Below are 17,983 nucleotides of genomic sequence, written 5' to 3' on the forward strand. Positions count from 1 at the left end.
ATGTTGGCCTCCATTCACTCTGAGCCCCGGCTGACATAACAATCACACAGCCCCAGCAGGCCTCACACATAACAGCATTCCATCTTGCTTCTGTCTCTTCCTACCTTCAAACCTTGTAGTTTTTCTTGTTTTGTCGTTTAATTTGATAGGAGTGAATCCATTTTGATGGTAGAGATATGTGAGAAGGAAGGTCTGAGAACTACTGTTTGCTTTCAGGTTGACCAAAGTGAAATAACCTTGGTGACATTTCAATACAGTTTCCCTTTCCAGCATGCATTGTTAAGTACATTGCAGGCCTTTTCACTGAAGAGAAAACTCATTTTCCAGATAGTAATCCAAAGAATCCATTGGAAAGGTCTGTTCATTTTAAAGAATTTATCATAACTTATTATCAAATGATTGCTTCTGTATATCCGTAGGCCATAAAAGCAGTCATCTGATAATAAAGTGAACTTTATAATAAATAACTTTATAATAAACTGATAATAAAGTGATAATATATGAACTTTTCTGGTATGTGTTATTTCTTATTATACATGAATAGTACCGAAATTGGGTAATTGTTATGTTTACTGCTTTAAAGTATCAGAAGCTGCCAGTTTACCATGAAAAAAGTATTATATCCTTCTACCTCGCCCCACCCACCCATAAACTGGAAAGGAATGAATCGTAAAACTTAGAGTTTTGTTTTGTTTTTACTCTCTTCTTATTCCAGGTGACGTGTTCCATATCACTGCTCCCAATAAATTTACCTTTGAGGAGGCTGAAGAAGAGTGCGAAAACCAGGATGCCCGGCTGGCGACAGTGGGGGAACTCCAAGCCGCTTGGAGGAATGGCTTTGACCAGTGCGATTATGGGTGGCTGTCGGATGCCAGCGTTCGCCATCCTGTGACTGTGGCCAGGGCCCAGTGTGGAGGTGGTTTACTTGGGGTGAGAACCCTGTATCGTTTTGAGAACCAGACAGGCTTCCCTCCCCCTGATAGCAGATTTGATGCCTACTGCTTTAAACGTAAGTGTTTGCTACCTTTTTAAAAATTACAGATTTTAAAAACATACTTCGAAGACATGCATTGGTGTTCAACTGATGGGAATGGATCCCATGTCTTGCCGTGTGTGCACAGAATGGAAACAGTTCAATGACTTCTGAAGGCAAATACATGGAACAGCAGCAATATGGTTAAAACAGGAGGAAGTTTGACAAATGCTATTTTTGAAGTGATAAGGAAATGTCGAGTTGAAGTCTTAACAGTGCTTCCATTGCACCTAGAACCACAGAACACATTTCCGATTAGTTTTTTTTTTTTTTAACATTAATTGCAGTCCTTAAATGTAATTAGAGTGTTGGTGCTATAATGTTGAGGCCAACTATAGCTGAGTTGAATTCTTGAATTCTGCTTCTTTTGTCTTTGGTATGTCTTTCTTTGAAATGGCGGAGAATTCAAATTTCAGTAATTGCAGGTGAGTACTTGGAACCGAGATTGATAATCATAATGTTCAATTAATTCCTAACAAGGAACCATGCTGTAAATAAAAATCTCCATTTATCTTATTTTATTTCAGGTCATGGAAATACGTGCCTTCTCATCATTAATTCTGTAGTACATATTGAAGTGCAGTATATGTTGTTTGCAAGGTGTAACATAGCCTACTTTCAATTTGGTTTGCTACTTAAAACTCATCTTAAGTAACATTTATCCATACATGATTTACTTATTTAAAATTATCAGATGTCCTTAAGTTATTTTAGCAGTCATAGCCACACAGTATGCTTGTAGAATTTGCTTGGTCAAACAAGCAAGTAGTCTAGAGTCTCACTGTGACTTTTACTGGTCTGTATTGTGATAGCAAAACAAAAATTTCCTAGAATTTGGGGGAGTATATTCAAAGTAGAGCCATGTCATATTGAAATATAGTGAAAGGTTTTTACTAAGTTTCCAATATATCTTGTTTTAGCTATGTGTAACTGAAACGAGTAGAAAATACACTAGCTTATTATGTAATTGGTTTCTAAAGTGAAACACACAGGCATTCTTTGTCAACCAAAAAGTCATGCTAGGATGTCTGAGTATTCCACAGAATAGACGTTAGTGCAATGGAAAGGCACTGACATGTTGCTGCCTCCCTGCTAAGGGGCCTTTGCCCACATCTCCTCCCATTGACTCAACTCTCTGAGTGTGAAAGCCATGTTTTGTGTTTTGGCATGGTACAAGCTGGCTATACAAAGCCATTGAAAATACTAACTTTTGTTCCTAGACTGAAACAATAGAAAAGGTCTTCCTTAGTTATTTTTTGGGGGGTGGGGGGGGAATTAAAACAATAATAAGGGAAGCCTATCTCTGAAAGTAGAAAGATACACATTTTTTTTAAGCCACAATCTCCTAACAGTGACTTTCAAGTAGTTCAAGCTCTCAAATCAGTTTTACATTAAGTGACTATGATTAAGAACTAAAATCAGATTGCTGTTGGGATGTTTAATTAGGGAAGAAGTGGAATTATCCAACCTGACTATCTTGTTAAATTGCATTTTCTCTTGCTTTATATAAAACTGGCAAGACAAAACTTTTAAACAACCTTTTTTTTTTTCACCCCTTGGGTAAAACTTAAACCAAAGGCTGTCTGTAGCCACAAAGAATTCATCCTGATGTGTTTTAAATTATTTATTTAAATGAGGAATTCACATGAATGTATGAAATAAGATATTTCTATTCAAATACAATAATTACTTACTAAAAACCTGCATAAAATCTGAGAAAAGTTTGAAAATTCAGGTCTAGTTTCCTTTTTTTTTCCCTCTAATTCATTTGAATTCATATAACTTGGAAATATATAACTTCCAAATATCATGATTCAAATTTTGGGTTTTTTTTTTCCCAAACCAAAGGGTAATCTCATCTATTACAAATCTAATCTAAGGGTTAGATTCTTGTTTATTTCTTTCCTAAAACCTACTATATTCAAAATTGATTGGGCATATACAAAATTTAGAAGGCTCAGTCATAACATAAATATCTTTCTTATTTCTTAGTCTTTCTTAAACTACATGCAGTGCCAACTGCTTCCCCAAATTGCTAAATCTTTTTTCAAGGATTCTTTTAATGTATATATTTTAAACAATGTAAAAAATACTCTCAAAATGACTTGACTGCTGTTCACTTTTCCCACACAGTTGAGGTGTGACTAAGTTTTTAGGGTAAAGTTTATAAGAGTTGTGACCTTAGCAACAGTTCCAAAAGTGATTCCAGAGATGTATAGCTGTTTGCTCAAGCAGGGGAATTTAGAAGTATAACCATATTTTTCTTGTTTGCTTTTTACCAAATGTAGATGGTGTTTTTAAGCCACTTCCTGGTGAATGAACAATTCTAAAACCTCACTTATAATTCTATTTTCCTTTGAACATTACTGAATAGAAATTTAACAATGGCTGATGGCAAACATAATTAGAATCTGTTCATGTCAAGTTGATTTTAAAAAACCAGGAAATTAATACATTTGTGAAATAAAATTTTCCTGTGTTATTTCCCTGTGACAATTAAACTAAATTGTGCACTTTTGATTTTTTCCAAGGTTGGAGACTTAGGACTTTGAAAAATCACCCATACATCCCCAAATTTGAGTGAATCAAAGCCATTCAAGACTCATGATAATCTCTCATGTAATATCATTAATGATCTCCAAGCCAGGGAGATACAGCACGTTTCCCAGAAAAACCATTCTAATATCCCATTACCATTATTCTCAGATAATTTTTCTGATTATTTAAATTCATTGCATTAGACGTTGAGCCCTTTTTTCCTTTATAACTTGGAGACCAAAATCTAAATAACAGCCATATCTATTATTGAACACAATTGTTCATTTGTCCCTAGGCATCTTCCTCAACTGAAACAATGTCCTTGTTTTGAAATGTTAATTTCTAAGCCCCTGGATCATCTATGTGATCTTGCTTTGAACCTTCATTATTTTTTATATCCCTCTGTTTGATTAAGCTAGGGAGCTAGAAATTATGGTTTAGAGAAGGTGAAATAAATTCTCACCACTTCATATGCTACATTTTCACCTATTTGTTCACTTTTAAAAGTACCCTACCCTTCTAACCTTTGGGGTGCTTCTTATTCTCTTCGTGCCCTCGATCATAATCTGATCATAGGCACCCAACTAATCTTTCCCTAAATGGTATTTTAAATATGTTTTCTGTTTATTGAACTTCAATCTGTTAGCATTCAATCACTCACTCATAAAACTTTTTAAAAATAGTTTGAATTCTAATACCACGGTTCCAACCTTTACGCTTTATTTAACAATGAACTCAGAATCAACTTATTGAATATCCACTCTATTTGTGCTTTCTCATGTTTACAGTTATTCACGTATAAGACATTTTCATATAGAAGAACTAATTTGAAATTAATAATTTTCATATAATGTACGCATCCTGGGTGTGTGTTAAATCGACTATCGTGCTGCTAATAGGGGCTTTATGTTTTATTGGGAAAATCTGCCTCGTGTCTTAGAAGCACAAAGAAGATAGTCCATAGGACATAAAATATATAAGTACAGTGATCCAAAACATCTGTATGGCAGACAGCTGCAAAGGTTGGAAGGGAGCTTTGTGGGAAGAGAAGTATGCTGATTTCTGTTGGCTTTCTCATTAATGAAGTTGAAAGAACACTGGTATTTTTCCAGTTCAGAGATCTCTCCATGTGAATTCTTCTGGGAGGACACTTTTGGAATAATTTGGAGTTGCATTTTCACCTTTATGATAGTCATCATTAATATAGCAGCCTTTATTCTTAAGATACCTCTTTGTAGATATTTGTGGTTTTTGAAATTATTTCCTCTTCTTGAAATGGTTGAAGCAAATGGCACAGATAATCAGATATTCTGACTTAGGATGGAAATCAGCTGTTAAACTGACGAAAAAGCCACCCAACCCCAAAGGAAGTCTGAGGTTTTCCATTCCAAATAGTAGAATTAATTAAATTATAAGCAGACTTTTAAACAGAGTTCTAAAATTATTGAAAACCCTTGTTTGTGAAAACAAAGTCACAGAAATCCTGGCTTTGTAAGGGAGATTCTCTGAGATGTAGTGCCATTGCTTTCCCATGCTCCAGGACTAGAGGAAGGCAACACCAAATGGTACCGTAATAATCGACAGTGACGTACAGTTTCATCTTTAAAATATGAGTCCTTCATTTTTGGAACACTATAGAAGCATTTTCATAGCATCATAGAAAGTTGCTAGCACGGAACTTGGATTGAGACATAGGACAACCTGATCCACAGGCCTTCTGTTTGACCCTAATGCCATATCATCGCCTTTTAAGTTAATTTCATCAGCCACGAAAATACTCTGAGAAAAGCAAAATCAGCTCTCTTGCTGTCATTAACAATAATGCGATTAATTTTTCTCTAATAAGCAGTGTCATAAGTGTTTATATTATGTTTCCATGGGAACTTTTTCTGCATGTATATTTTACTGTTTCCCAAAAGAAAGCTGTTATAAGACAAACATGATATTTGGCAGTAAAATGAGGTAACAGTTATGGAATTTCAGAGGATAGAGAATTGAATTAGAAGAAAAAGAGTCAACCACACTTTGGCTCCTTTAGTTGTTCATGTCAATCAAAACAGACCAAAGCCTCTTCCAGGAAATGAATATAGAAAAGGCTTTTCTTTACAGAGAGAGAGAGAGAGAGAGAGAGAGAGAGAGAGAGAGAGAGAGAGAGAGAGAGATTATTTAGTATGTTTTTGTTTAGTTTTGTTCCAACACAAAAGGGTAAATAGTGACAGACTTCGAGGAATATTTAAATGTTACCATACTGTAAATGACCAGCAAGTTTTCATTATAAAATTCGTGGATCTGAGCTTTAGAATGGTCTGCAGAATGACCACAGCTAATAACAGCTCATAGCAAACAAAAATAAACAACATGTTACAACTCAAGTCTGATTTACAACAAAGTCACATCATCCTATCTTCAAATTTTCTAATAGACTTTAGTTTTTAGAGTACTTTTAGTTTTTAGTTTTTAGGTTCACAGTGAAAGTCAGTGGAAAGTGCAGAGGTTTCCTATTTACCTCTTGCCCCCTCTGGTGCGTAGCCTCCCCCATTGTCAGCATCCCACACCAGAGTGGTACATTTGTTACAATTGATGAATGCATGTGGACTTATCATAATCAAAGTTCATAGTTTACATAAAGGCTCATCTTTTATGTTGTACCTTCTGTGGGCTTGGACAAATATGTGATGACATATATTTACAATTCTAGTATCATACACAGCAGTTTCAGTGTCCAAAGATCATTAAATTTTGACAGAGTAGATGGAGTTCAAAGATATCCACTTTGGTTTTCCCTTTGGAAAACTCCTGTTTGGGGATTATTGAGAGTGAAACACAAGGTATTACAAATACTACAGATATTGCAACTCTTATCAGGGAGACAGGCAATATGCATACAACTATTTTAAATCATACAGGATGTGGTGAAATAGCAACTACGTGTTTCCTTAGAACAGTTCCTTCTGAATTTAGTGATGACTACTTTTTGATTTTTGAAAATCCGATTTTTTTTAAGAAACAAAAATCTTTGCGTACTAAGCCGCTGCATGTTCCCTATGTTGAAAAGGAATCTCGTCTATAACACCGTCACTTTTACACACGTTTTACATTTCTTTAAACAGGACAGGCCATTCTTTGTAAATCTGGAGTTATTATAATGTAGCATTTTATGATGACATGTTACTTTTTATTGCCTGAGACCGTTCTTTCTGATGCTCGGAGTTGTTTCCAGTGATTTGTAATTACAAACCTAAAATATATCATGTGGGTACTTCACTTCCTGGTCTATGTTCGTATTTCATGCTAAAGTAAGCCTGGAACCAAGACCCTTAAGAGTTGCAAACATAGTGTGTGGAACGTAGAACAAAACACAGAAGTATCAAAAATGCCAAGCAGCCTCTGCCAGAAACATCTTATTGTTTATTAGAAACAAGGCTGCACTGCAGAGTGGAAAGGAAGATGAAGACAAATGTCTCAACACCTGGAATCAAGTGAAGAGTGGTATTAAAATGTTTAATATCCTGTTTTTATGAAACCCCCCACATTATGGACGATGTAATAGTTTACATGTATCTTGGGTACATTTGATGTGGCTTTTTTGTTGTTTTGCAATCTGAGGCACTCCCTCTCCCCTGAGACACAATGCAGCTTGAAAAGGAGGGAGAAAGATAGAGGCAGAGTACACAGGAACCCTTCAGGAGAGTAGTATTACCAAGTTTTCCTACTAAGCTTTGATTTGCTGCTGTAGTTTCTGATAAGTAACCTATCCACTGTTTCCAAACTCTACATTCATATTTTTTTGGACTTCTCTTTATCTTAAAATACATAATATTCATTTTCCCTAACCAAAAACAGTCATTCATACTTACGGGTAAAAGCAGTGATAACCCTTACGATATGAAACAAGTGATCAGTTTGTGACTATAAAATGTTCAATTGTCTGAGTTAATTTAATTATAGTTTCTAGATTCCCTTCATCACAAACGCTTTTGGGTCACCCCAAAGTACACAGCAGCACTTGACAAACACTGGACGTACAACTTTTTATTAGTGACTTGTCTAATCAACTCTTTGAAATTATTTTTCTAGCTAAACAGAATATATCAGAGGCTACAACCATCGAACTGAATATCCTTGCAGAAACTGCATCATCCAGTTTTTCTGAAGAACTACAAATGGTACCTGACAGAACAACACCAGTCATCCCTTTAATCACTGACTTACCTATAATTACAACAAAGTTCCCTCCTGTGGGAAATATAGTCAGTTTTGAACAGAAAACCACAGTTCAGTCCCAAGCTGTCACACACAGAGTAGCCACTGAATCATCCACACCTACTGGGAGTACCAGAAAGCCTTGGGATTTGGACTACGACTCACCTTCTGCATCAGGACCACTTGGAGAGCCAGACATATCTGAAATTAGGGAAGAAGCACCCCAAAGTACAACCGTCATCCCCCGTCCTGCTCCTGATTCATGGGATGGTGTCAGGGAAGACATACAAACACGAGAATCAGTTACCCAAATTGAACAAATAGAAGTGGGTCCCTTGGTAACATCTATGGAAATCTCAAAGCACATTCCTTCCAAGGAATTGTCTGCAACTGAAACACCATTTGTATCTACAACAATGACGTTGGAATCCAAAACTGAAAAGAAAACAGTAAGCGCTATTTCCGAATCTGTGACCACAAGCCACTATGGATTCACCGTGGGAGAAGATGACAGGGAAGACAGAACATTTACAGTTAGATCTGGTCAGAGCACCTTGGTCTTTAGCCAAATACCTGAAGTTGTTACAGTGTCAAAGACATCAGAAGACACCACCTCCACTCAACTAGAGGACAGGGAGTCAGTCTCAGCCTCAACAATTATTTCACCTGTAACTCTGCCTGACAGTAATGAATCAACTACGGACAAATGGGAAGAGAAACAAACTAATGGAAGGATAACTGAAGATTTTTTTGGCCAGTATGTGTCTACTACACCTTTCCCATCACAGCATCATACAGAAGTAGAATTGTTTCCTTATTCTGGTGATAAAAGATTAGTCGAGGGAATATCCACAGTTATTTACCCCTCTCCACAAACAGAAATGGCACAAGGAAGAGAAAGAACAGGAACACTAAGTCCAGAGTTGAAAACAGATACTTACACTGATGATGAGATACAGGAAAAGATTACAAAAGATCCATTTCTAGGAAAAATAGAGGAAGAAGACTTCTCTGGAATGCAGTTCTCAACCACTTCCTCAGAGCAAGTTCATCTTACAGAGTATTCAGTGGAAATGACCAAACCTTTTTATTCTCCAGCACTGACAACAACAAAGCCCCCAGAAGCAAGAGATGTGGAGGAAGACTTTATGACAACACCAGTTGAATTAGAAACAGATGGCTATCAAGAAACTACAAAGTATGATGAGGGTATTACGACAACACATTTGAGCCACAGCACTTTAAATGTGGAGGTGGTCACTATATCAAAATGGGCATGGGATGAAGATAATACAACATCGAAGCCTTTAGAGTTCACAGAACATGCAGGCCCTCCAAGATTACCCCCTGCCGTACTCACTACTACAGAAGTGGGTGGAAATGATAAAGAAATTCCAAGTTTCACTGAAGATGGAGGAGATGAATTTACTCTTTTTCCAGATAGTACTCAAAAGCCATTAGAGGAGTTAACTGAGGAAGATACAGCAGGCCACGGGAAATTCACAGTTGGATTTCAGCCAACTATGTTAACTGGTATTGCAGAAAAGCCAACTTTGAGAGATTCTACAATCGAAGGAAGAGTTCCACTTGTCACAAGCACGGGAGGCCAAGTTGTTTATGCAACTACAGAAGGAAGTGCTTTCGATGAAGGAGAATATAGGGATGTCTCTAAGCCAGTATCTACTGTCCCCCAATTTGCCCAGACTTCGGAAGTAGAAGGATTGGCATTTGTTAATTATAGTAGCACCCAAGAATCTACTACTTATGTAGACACTTCCCATACCATTCCTCTTTCTGTAATTCCCAAGACAGAATGGGGAGTGTTGGTACCTTCTGTTCCCTCAGAAGGTGAAGTTCTGGGTGCACCCTCTCAAGACATACATGTCATTGATCAGACTCATCTTGAAGCAACTCTTTCTCCTGAGAGTCTAAGAACAACAACAAAAATCACGCAGGGAACAACTCAAGAAGAATTCCCTTGGGAAGAACAGACTTCAGAGAAACCAGTTCCTACTCTCAGTTCTGCAGTTGACACAGCCAAGGAGGCAGCAACACCTTTAGATGAACAAGAGAGTGATGGGTCAGCATACACAGTCTCTGAAGACAGATTGGTGACAGGTTCTGAGAGAGTCCCAGTTTTAGAAACAACTCCAGTTGGAAAAATTGAGCATAGTATGTCTTATCCACCTGGTGCTGTCACTGAGCACAAAGCAGAAACTGATGAAGCAATAACACTAATGCCAAGCATAGGATCAGAGGTGTCTTTAAGTCCAGAGCCTGAACGAAAGTATGAAACAGAAAGTACTAGTCCAGGGGGATTTGTATCACATTTCGGCACCCATGTTACCCAGCTTATAGAGGATACCACTACTGAGAAAAGAGAGAAAACATCTCTAGATTATGTGGATTTAGGTTCAGGATTATTTGAAAAGCCCAAAGCCACAGAAATACCAGAATTTTCAACAATTAAAGCCACCGTTCCAAGTGATATCACTGCCACCTTCAGTTCAGTAGAAAGACTCCACACGACTTCATCCAAGCCGTCTCCAGCACGCACTGAGAAACCGCCTCTCATTGACAGGGAACCCGGAGAAGAAACAACCAGAGACATGGTAATCATTGGAGAATCAACGTCTCGTGTTCCTCCCACTACACTCGAGGATGTTGTAGTGAAGGAAACAGAAACTGATATTGATAGAGAGTATTTCACAACTTCAAGTACTCCATCTGCTACACAGCCAACAAGACCACCCACTGTGGAAGGCAAAGAGGCCTTCAGACCTCAGGCGCTTTCCACTCCAGAACCCCCAGCAGGGACAAAATTCCACCCTGACATAAATGTTTATATTATTGAGGTCAGAGAAAACAAGACAGGTAAGTCTTTGCTTTCTAGACATACCAGTCAAGGCAATCTGCATTTTATCTTGAAAATTACTTTTGGAAAAAAAAAATCAACCTACCAAATGCTGCCATTAGAAGATAACTGGAGTGTGAAAATTTCTGTATTTTAGCTGCATATATTTGTACAAGAATTGGAAGAATATGTTATTTGGAAGAATGTTAGATACGAGTGTGTTTTTTAAAGTTCTAAGAAGCCCTGCTTTGTCATCTAATATAACCAATCATCACTGTTACATCACTTCAGAACATGCAGAACAAAATGTTTTAATTTCAGTGTCTTTCCATGCATTACTACTCAAGTGTAGTACTAGACTGTGTTAACATTCCATCGGTCTTTAACTATTAACCTTCAGCACTTACATTGTGGACAGCTAAAACTGTATTGGCACATGTCTAAGGCTGATAGAAAGATGTCTACAGGTGTGCTTTGCGTTTTCTCTCCCAGGATTTTGTAGGTTTGTTGTACAGCTTGTGGGGTGGGTAACAGGTCTGTAGTTTAAATGTTATTTTATGAAAGTTCAACATACTGTTAAGCTGTTGTCTCTTGGGTATTTTAATAAGGCTCTGAATATTTACAACAAATACAATCTAGCTCAGTTCTAGGAAATGCTATAATTCATTGTGTCACATATAATTTCCGATATGGATATGTCAGCATTACCTCTGCTCCCTAAAAAACAGGCTGTAATGTTACTTATTTTATGATATCATTGTTTTATCTCTAGGAATTTTTATGATACCTTCTATTCTGCTCAAATATTTTATTTATCTCTCCAGCAAAATTCCTAAAAGCAGTTTCTTTACATCGAATAATACTTGCCATTTTCATTATCAAATGCAACTTATTCCTTCCTAAAGGTCAGACCACACCATCTTTTGAATTTGGTAAGCTGGCTGAGAACACATAGTGCATACAGTTTAATAGATCAATTCAGGTTTGTATCTTTTTAATTTAGAAGTTAAGATCACTGATTTTAGTTAAATTGCTGTATACTAGTTTAAATATGTGATTTGAAAGAATAGTGATTTTTCCTTTACTGGGGTCTGAGAGGTTGGGCTAGAAGAATTTTTTTTTTTTTTTAGCAGGTTCTCTCTCTTGCTGGTAAGACATTCCCCTCAGGGTGTCATTTTCTTAAAAGTGATGCTATCCTCATTAGAGGATACCTATTGGAGTGTACCTATTGGAAACAAACAGGTCGCTCTATTCGTCAGGTCAGCTGGCTTCCATTGCTGTAGGTGGCAACTTCACAGTCATAGCATCTAGAATTTTCTCAGTGTAAAGCCTCTGGCAGAGCAGTAAGTAGAAAGGAATACATTCTCAGAGTATTGAAGGTAATGTCCACTGTCTAGTACAGTTGAAAGAGGCCAGGATTGGACATTATTGTTCTGCTAATGATAGTTTCTTGGAAACTATCTCATGTTTCCTGTTTCTTACATTCCCTTTCCACCTTTTGAAACTAAGATTAGAAAGACTGACTATGCAGAAGTTTTTCCCAATTTAGATTACTCTCATGTTAACGTAGATTCTATGCTGAATCAAGTAATATAGGAAACAGTAAAACCATTCTGCACTTAAAAACTTTTCTAAATGGGAAACTGTGTGATAAGGTTAGGGTGATCGAGTTAAAAAATAGAAAGTGTGAAACTTTATCTTCCTGGAAAAATTGGCAGTCATAAAAAAAAAAAAAATCTAAGTTTATAAATGGTGACTCAAAATGGTGGTTCTGAGTAACTAACCCAGAAACCGTTTTATACAAAGGTGCATGTTTATATTTGAGGTGTGAACTTAATTCAGCTGGTCTGGGAGACATGCCTAGGTGTGTCCTCTGCCTTCTTCCACTTTGAAAACATGGGGCCATGATTCTCTCTCATACTAGTTTTCCTTCAGCACTGATAACAATAGGTCAGAAAAGTCTGCAACGGGAATGGTCGGGATTCTCCATCAGGAGGAGATTCCGGTGTGTGGGTAGTAGGGCGGGGGCTGGGGGAAGAGATAGAGCTATAGCCTGTAGTTATCTCGTTCCCTCCCCCCGTCTCTCTGTCTCCCTGTTTCTCTGTCTTACATCTACCTATCATTTTTGTACACTTGAAAGAGGCCATTCTCCTTAGGACTAAAAGCGTTGTTTATTGTCTTGATAAGACAACAAGGTTTACTCAGCTCCAACTGCTGACTTTTACTAATTTTACTTCTTTTACACGAGAAAGTTAATTTTTTAAGCATCTTGAACTTTGGCAACGGAAAACCTTAAAGCAGATGTTAAATTAATGAGTTCTAAGGCAGGTGTACATTAATAAGGAAAAATACACATGTGCCTGGAAACCAACTTTTTATGTATCAAGGCACATTTTCCCAGATTGGAAAATCCTTGGTTCACGTATGAACTTGTATAAATCTATTCACAAACATAGAACCCCCCTCTACATGTACTATATGCCCAAGTAAGCAAAAATGCCACCCGTGCTACACTAAACCAAGGCATTCATAATTTTTTGCTGTGCTCAGCAAGTCATGTAAATCTCGATTTTTTTTTTTTACTACTATGAAACAAAACATGCTACTCAAGACACGTTTATGTTATATTTGCTGAAATGGATCTTAATAGCAGCTTAAGGTGCTGTTGCTGGAGGGCAACTGTAGTTAGCAGTTAAAAAAATCTGAAGGAACTTTTCAGCTCATAAAAGTTTTATGAGCTGAAAAATGCTATGGGGTGTGTTTAACAGTGGTTCGGGGGATACTGAAAACATGACTCCTGTCTACTTCAGGAGTAATTTGCACACCTGCATTTTGAAAAATTATTGAAAGCTTTTCTTTGTGAACATGTATGAAGTCTACAGGATTTAATGGTGTAGAAAGTTTTTTCAATTCTGGGCTTTTTTTTTCTTTTTTTTAAAGAATGCTCCCCTGTATCATCTGAAGTGTCACACGTTGGGGTGACAGATCTGTGAATGTTTTGAAAAACTGGTATACTGTTATCTTTAAACCAAAGAATAATTTGTAAATGTGCAGATATTAAATCTGAATGTTATTATGCAAATGCTCATAGTTATAACCTTAAAATAGATGGCTTATTAGTTTGTTTTTTTTAAATGTGTTTGTATATACAACATCCTATTTGTCAGGCCAGCTTGATATTATTTGTTTTGTCAGGTGGTCTTTTTTGCTAGTTTTATAATTTACATCTAAGTATAAGGCAGATGTAAGGCCAATATTAAACTAAAATGACATAAGTATTAAGGTACTGATAAAATTATTAATGTAATGGTATTAAAAATTAGTGACATTTTGAGAAAGATAATTTTGGCCTCTAAATTAGAATTCATTTTGCTCAGTTTCCTTATTGGTAATTATGGTACCTTATTGCTTATATTATTCAGAAATAACTCTCATATTACCAATTCCTCCTGCATTTGTATCTGTACTTTGGAGCAGTGTACATAATGCTAATATCACTGAGGACAGGATGAAGGATAAGGGATGTTGGCTCTGGGAACAGGAGATAGACGTCTGGGCGAATGGCAATATTTGTATCGTTGGGTGCGCAGTCATCATTTTTTGAAAGGCAACGTTTATACAAGATAGCTTCATATAATTTTTTTTTTTTTTTGAGAGAGAGAGACAGAGTGAGAGGAGGGAGGGGCAAAGGAAGAGGGAGACTGAATTCTAGGCAGCTCCAGACTGTGAGCTGTTAGCACAGAGCCTGACGTGGGACTCGAACCCACGAACCACGAGATCACCACTTGAGCCAAAGTCATATGCTTAACCGACTGAGCCACCCAGGTGCCCCAGCTTCATATAATTTTTAAAAATCATGTATTTTTCATTTTTATAGCATTTATAATGTAGAAAAATTACTTTAAGATTCTTTATTATATCAGATTCCTTTCTCCAAACAAAATCTTATTAGGAACACTATATTTTGAGCACATGAAAGAGTGGCTCTTCTGGTTAATATTTGAAAGGCAGCTCTGTTCCCCACTATACCCCAACACTGCACCGTTCATGTTCATATTTGAGAGGAGATCAAGAATCAGATCTTATTTTGTGGCAGTTTCTAAAATAACATGTACCTCATGGGACACCTGGGTGGCTCAGTCAGTTAAGTGTCTGAGTGCAGCTCAGGTCATGAGCTCGCGGTCCGTGAGTTCAAGCCCTGCGTCGGGCTCTGTGCTGACAGCTCAGAGCCTGGAGCCAGCTTCAGATTCTGTGTTTCCTTCTCTCTTTGCCCCTCCCCCACTGGCACTCTGTCTTTCTCTCTCTCTCAAAAATAAGTAAAGCATTAAAAAATTTTTTAAAGTACAATAACATGTACCTCAAAACACAGCTAGAAAAAGAATAATAACTTCTAGCGAATTCAAAAGAAAGCAGCAATAATAATTCATTCCTGAATGAATTAATTTAACTTGAGAACATTTTTTAAATTGGTCTGATTATCAATACTCTTATCTCAGTATCATAATATACATTTCTTGGTGTTTACCTTTAAATAACTTTGTGTGTTGCTGAATAAAGCAAATGAAGCAAGTCTAGTTTCAATCTTACCAATGCCTGTGCATAATCAAAGTAATGTATAGTTACATTTCAGAACATCACATGTATGTGCAGAGCTAAGTCATCATCGAGCTCACACTTGGAGCTCGATACTTTCGGGCATGGTATACATATATTTTCATGTTTGAACTTCAGAGACAATTTGTGAGACAACTAGGGAAAGTACTGCAAATAAGGAATGGAGGCTCATGGTTTGTGTTTAGTTTGCTGCTAACTTTGGGGGCTGCGGATGCTATTCAAGTACCTGCCATGGCAAGAGAACAGCATCCTGAAATTTGTGGCGCTGGTTCTGAGCTGCTTCTTCCCTTCAGAATTTTGGAACACATCCCTGAAATTGGATGGGGCCAGCGCTTGCACACATGAGTGGTTCCCTTTGCTGGTCTCCAGCTATGGCTCCCTGCCAGAGAAGCAGTTTCTCTTTTTTCTGGAGGGAATTAGGATGGCTTTCCCCATCTCTCCTTGGCTGCCTGAAATCTAGAAAAGGATCAAGTTCCTCTTCTAATAGTCAAATAATGAAAAGGGAAGAGACTCTCTTCCCTTTGATTCTATACTACGAAGAAAAGAATTGACCTTAGTGTTACTAAATTTATTAGTGAGTTTAACACTACATTACAGACCAGCGGTTACCTTTTTAGAAAGTCCTTCTAAGTGAAATATTTTTTATGTGTAACATATACATGCACACACTGCTCACATATAGACATGCAGACACAAACACATAGTAGACTGTCAATTTCTTTAAATGCTCTATGAATGTTTTATTAACCCACCCACCTCGAGATACAATTCAAAAAACTGAAATTGTTTCTTCACAAGTTAACGTTTAATAATAAAAGACATGTTCCATAGATAACTAAAAAGAACTTTATTATCTTTCTAACATGATCCGATGCCTATTCTTTCTGAAAATAGCATTTGCCATTACAACTTAGTGTTATCACAACTACTACTGAGGTGGGGCTTTATTTAAAGACAAATACCACTTATCTGTCACTGGCAATGAACTCGAGAGAAAGGCACACACTGTCTTCCAGCATACCACAAGCAAGGTTTATCTTGGTAAAGGCAAAGCTACAACACACCTAGTCCTTTGACAGATATTACAAGAGGCACAGAATAAACATAAACCATAAACCCTGCTTCCAAGGACTTTAAAGGCATAGAGCATTTCTGGGGAGCCAATATTAACACAATCAAACATAACCGCAGTACGGAAACATATAGTTACACACAAGGTGATGTGGTACCAGCTATAAATGGCAGCTGGGGTCAGTGAATGAAGGAATCACTGGAGGCATAGAGGTCAGAGAATATTCTGTGAGAAGGATGAGGCTTCAGCTGGGTCCTTGTTGGAGAGGAAGATCAAAAACAAATTACTGGAAACCAGTTATTAACCTTTTGCTGCCTAACAGAGGCTCATCAGTGGGGACTAAGGAGCCACAAATATAATCAGACACTTTTCTAAATAGCACCAGTATGACAGAGGGTCACAGCCTGCTTTGGAAGATGAATGCCTTCTTAGTATTCACCTAGAAACCTGCACAGTGTGTGGAAACCAGAGATATTCAGCCAACTTCTTCAGGAGGCAGTGTTCTCATACTACTTTCTTGTCCTTCAGTGATTCATGCTTTTTTGACAAATGTAGCATCTTCTGTAGATTAAATACGTTTAACTTTCCAAAATGTATTCCCATGTCATGGTTCAAAGTGCCACACCTTTAAAGTTAAATGGCATAAAGCTACTTTACGAAGGGTGGGCTACGTACTCTAAAAGGTGAGTTAAAGGTTTATAACATCTAATTCAAGTGATTTTTGACCACTAGTATTACAGAAACAAGTGCTAGAGATTGGAGAGTCTGGAGTCAGTCCTTCTTTTATTTATCCATGGTGTGGACCCAGAAATTTCTTAATTTCTTTGTCAGAGCTTTTTGCCAGCAAAATAGATGTAATGGTTATTATGTATAGAAGGGATAGTATTACCTAAACTTTGACCCATACTCTTTTTTCCAAGCCACAGAGATTATGAAACAAGGAAAATGATCACCTACCTATATACACACACGCGCACACACACACACACACACACACACACACACACGCATACATATATACACACCTGTACATATAATATACCAATATATTTTTTTCTCTTTTACTCAAGTCAGGTAATTACCATGTACAAGATACTACACTAGAACTGGATTTTTGGAACACGCTCTGTGACGTTCTAAATGAACATGGGTAGATAGTCTGTTGCGTTCATAGGATACATGGAAAAGACAGTTGACACAGTGTAAAGAGCCTTGGAAACAGTCCTGAGTTCTTTGTCAGCATTGTTATTTCACTCTGTTTGGCCTTAAAAATTGCTTTATCTCCAGAAGCCTCAGTTGTTGTAATGTTAAAAATATACAACAATACTACAAACTCACTAGGTTGCTTCAAGGATAAAGGGATCTCTTCAAGGGTTTGCCCATTACTGTGGTAGAGATATCATAGAGTTAATATTTCATGACAACAAAGCACCAAGCATAGTGCCTGGCACATGGGAACTACTTAGTACAAATTAATCCCATGTCTGCTTTAGTAATTATTTTATTCTGGACTTGTAAATGTAGGAACACTTAGATGGTTTTGTACTGTAAATAGGTAAAAAATGGAATTATCTTAAAATTCAGGATTTATACCACAGGGAGCCAATTGTAATTACACCATAGTATCTGTGTGACTGTAAGAGCTTTTTAAAATTTTAATCCTCTATGA

At 37.2% G+C, this 17,983-nt stretch overlaps 1 protein-coding gene across 3 annotated transcripts in view; it reads left to right on the forward strand.

Annotated features, from left to right (window-relative positions):
- The window catches only part of VCAN (versican), a 120,618-nt gene that overhangs the window by 38,850 nt on the left and 63,785 nt on the right, over positions 1–17,983 (forward strand). For 2 of the 3 annotated variants that reach the window (XM_047853843.1, XM_047853835.1), the window contains exons 6-7: positions 716–1,009; positions 7,649–10,648. In XM_047853843.1, the coding sequence (XP_047709799.1) occupies positions 716–1,009; positions 7,649–10,648 (3,294 nt within the window). The remainder of the gene's footprint in view (positions 1–715; positions 1,010–7,648; positions 10,649–17,983) is intronic. The other variant, XM_047853853.1, reaches the window with a different exon arrangement.

The sequence above is a fragment of the Prionailurus viverrinus genome, chromosome A1, assembly GCF_022837055.1.
Source record: "Prionailurus viverrinus isolate Anna chromosome A1, UM_Priviv_1.0, whole genome shotgun sequence".
Lineage (NCBI taxonomy): Eukaryota > Metazoa > Chordata > Mammalia > Carnivora > Felidae > Prionailurus > Prionailurus viverrinus.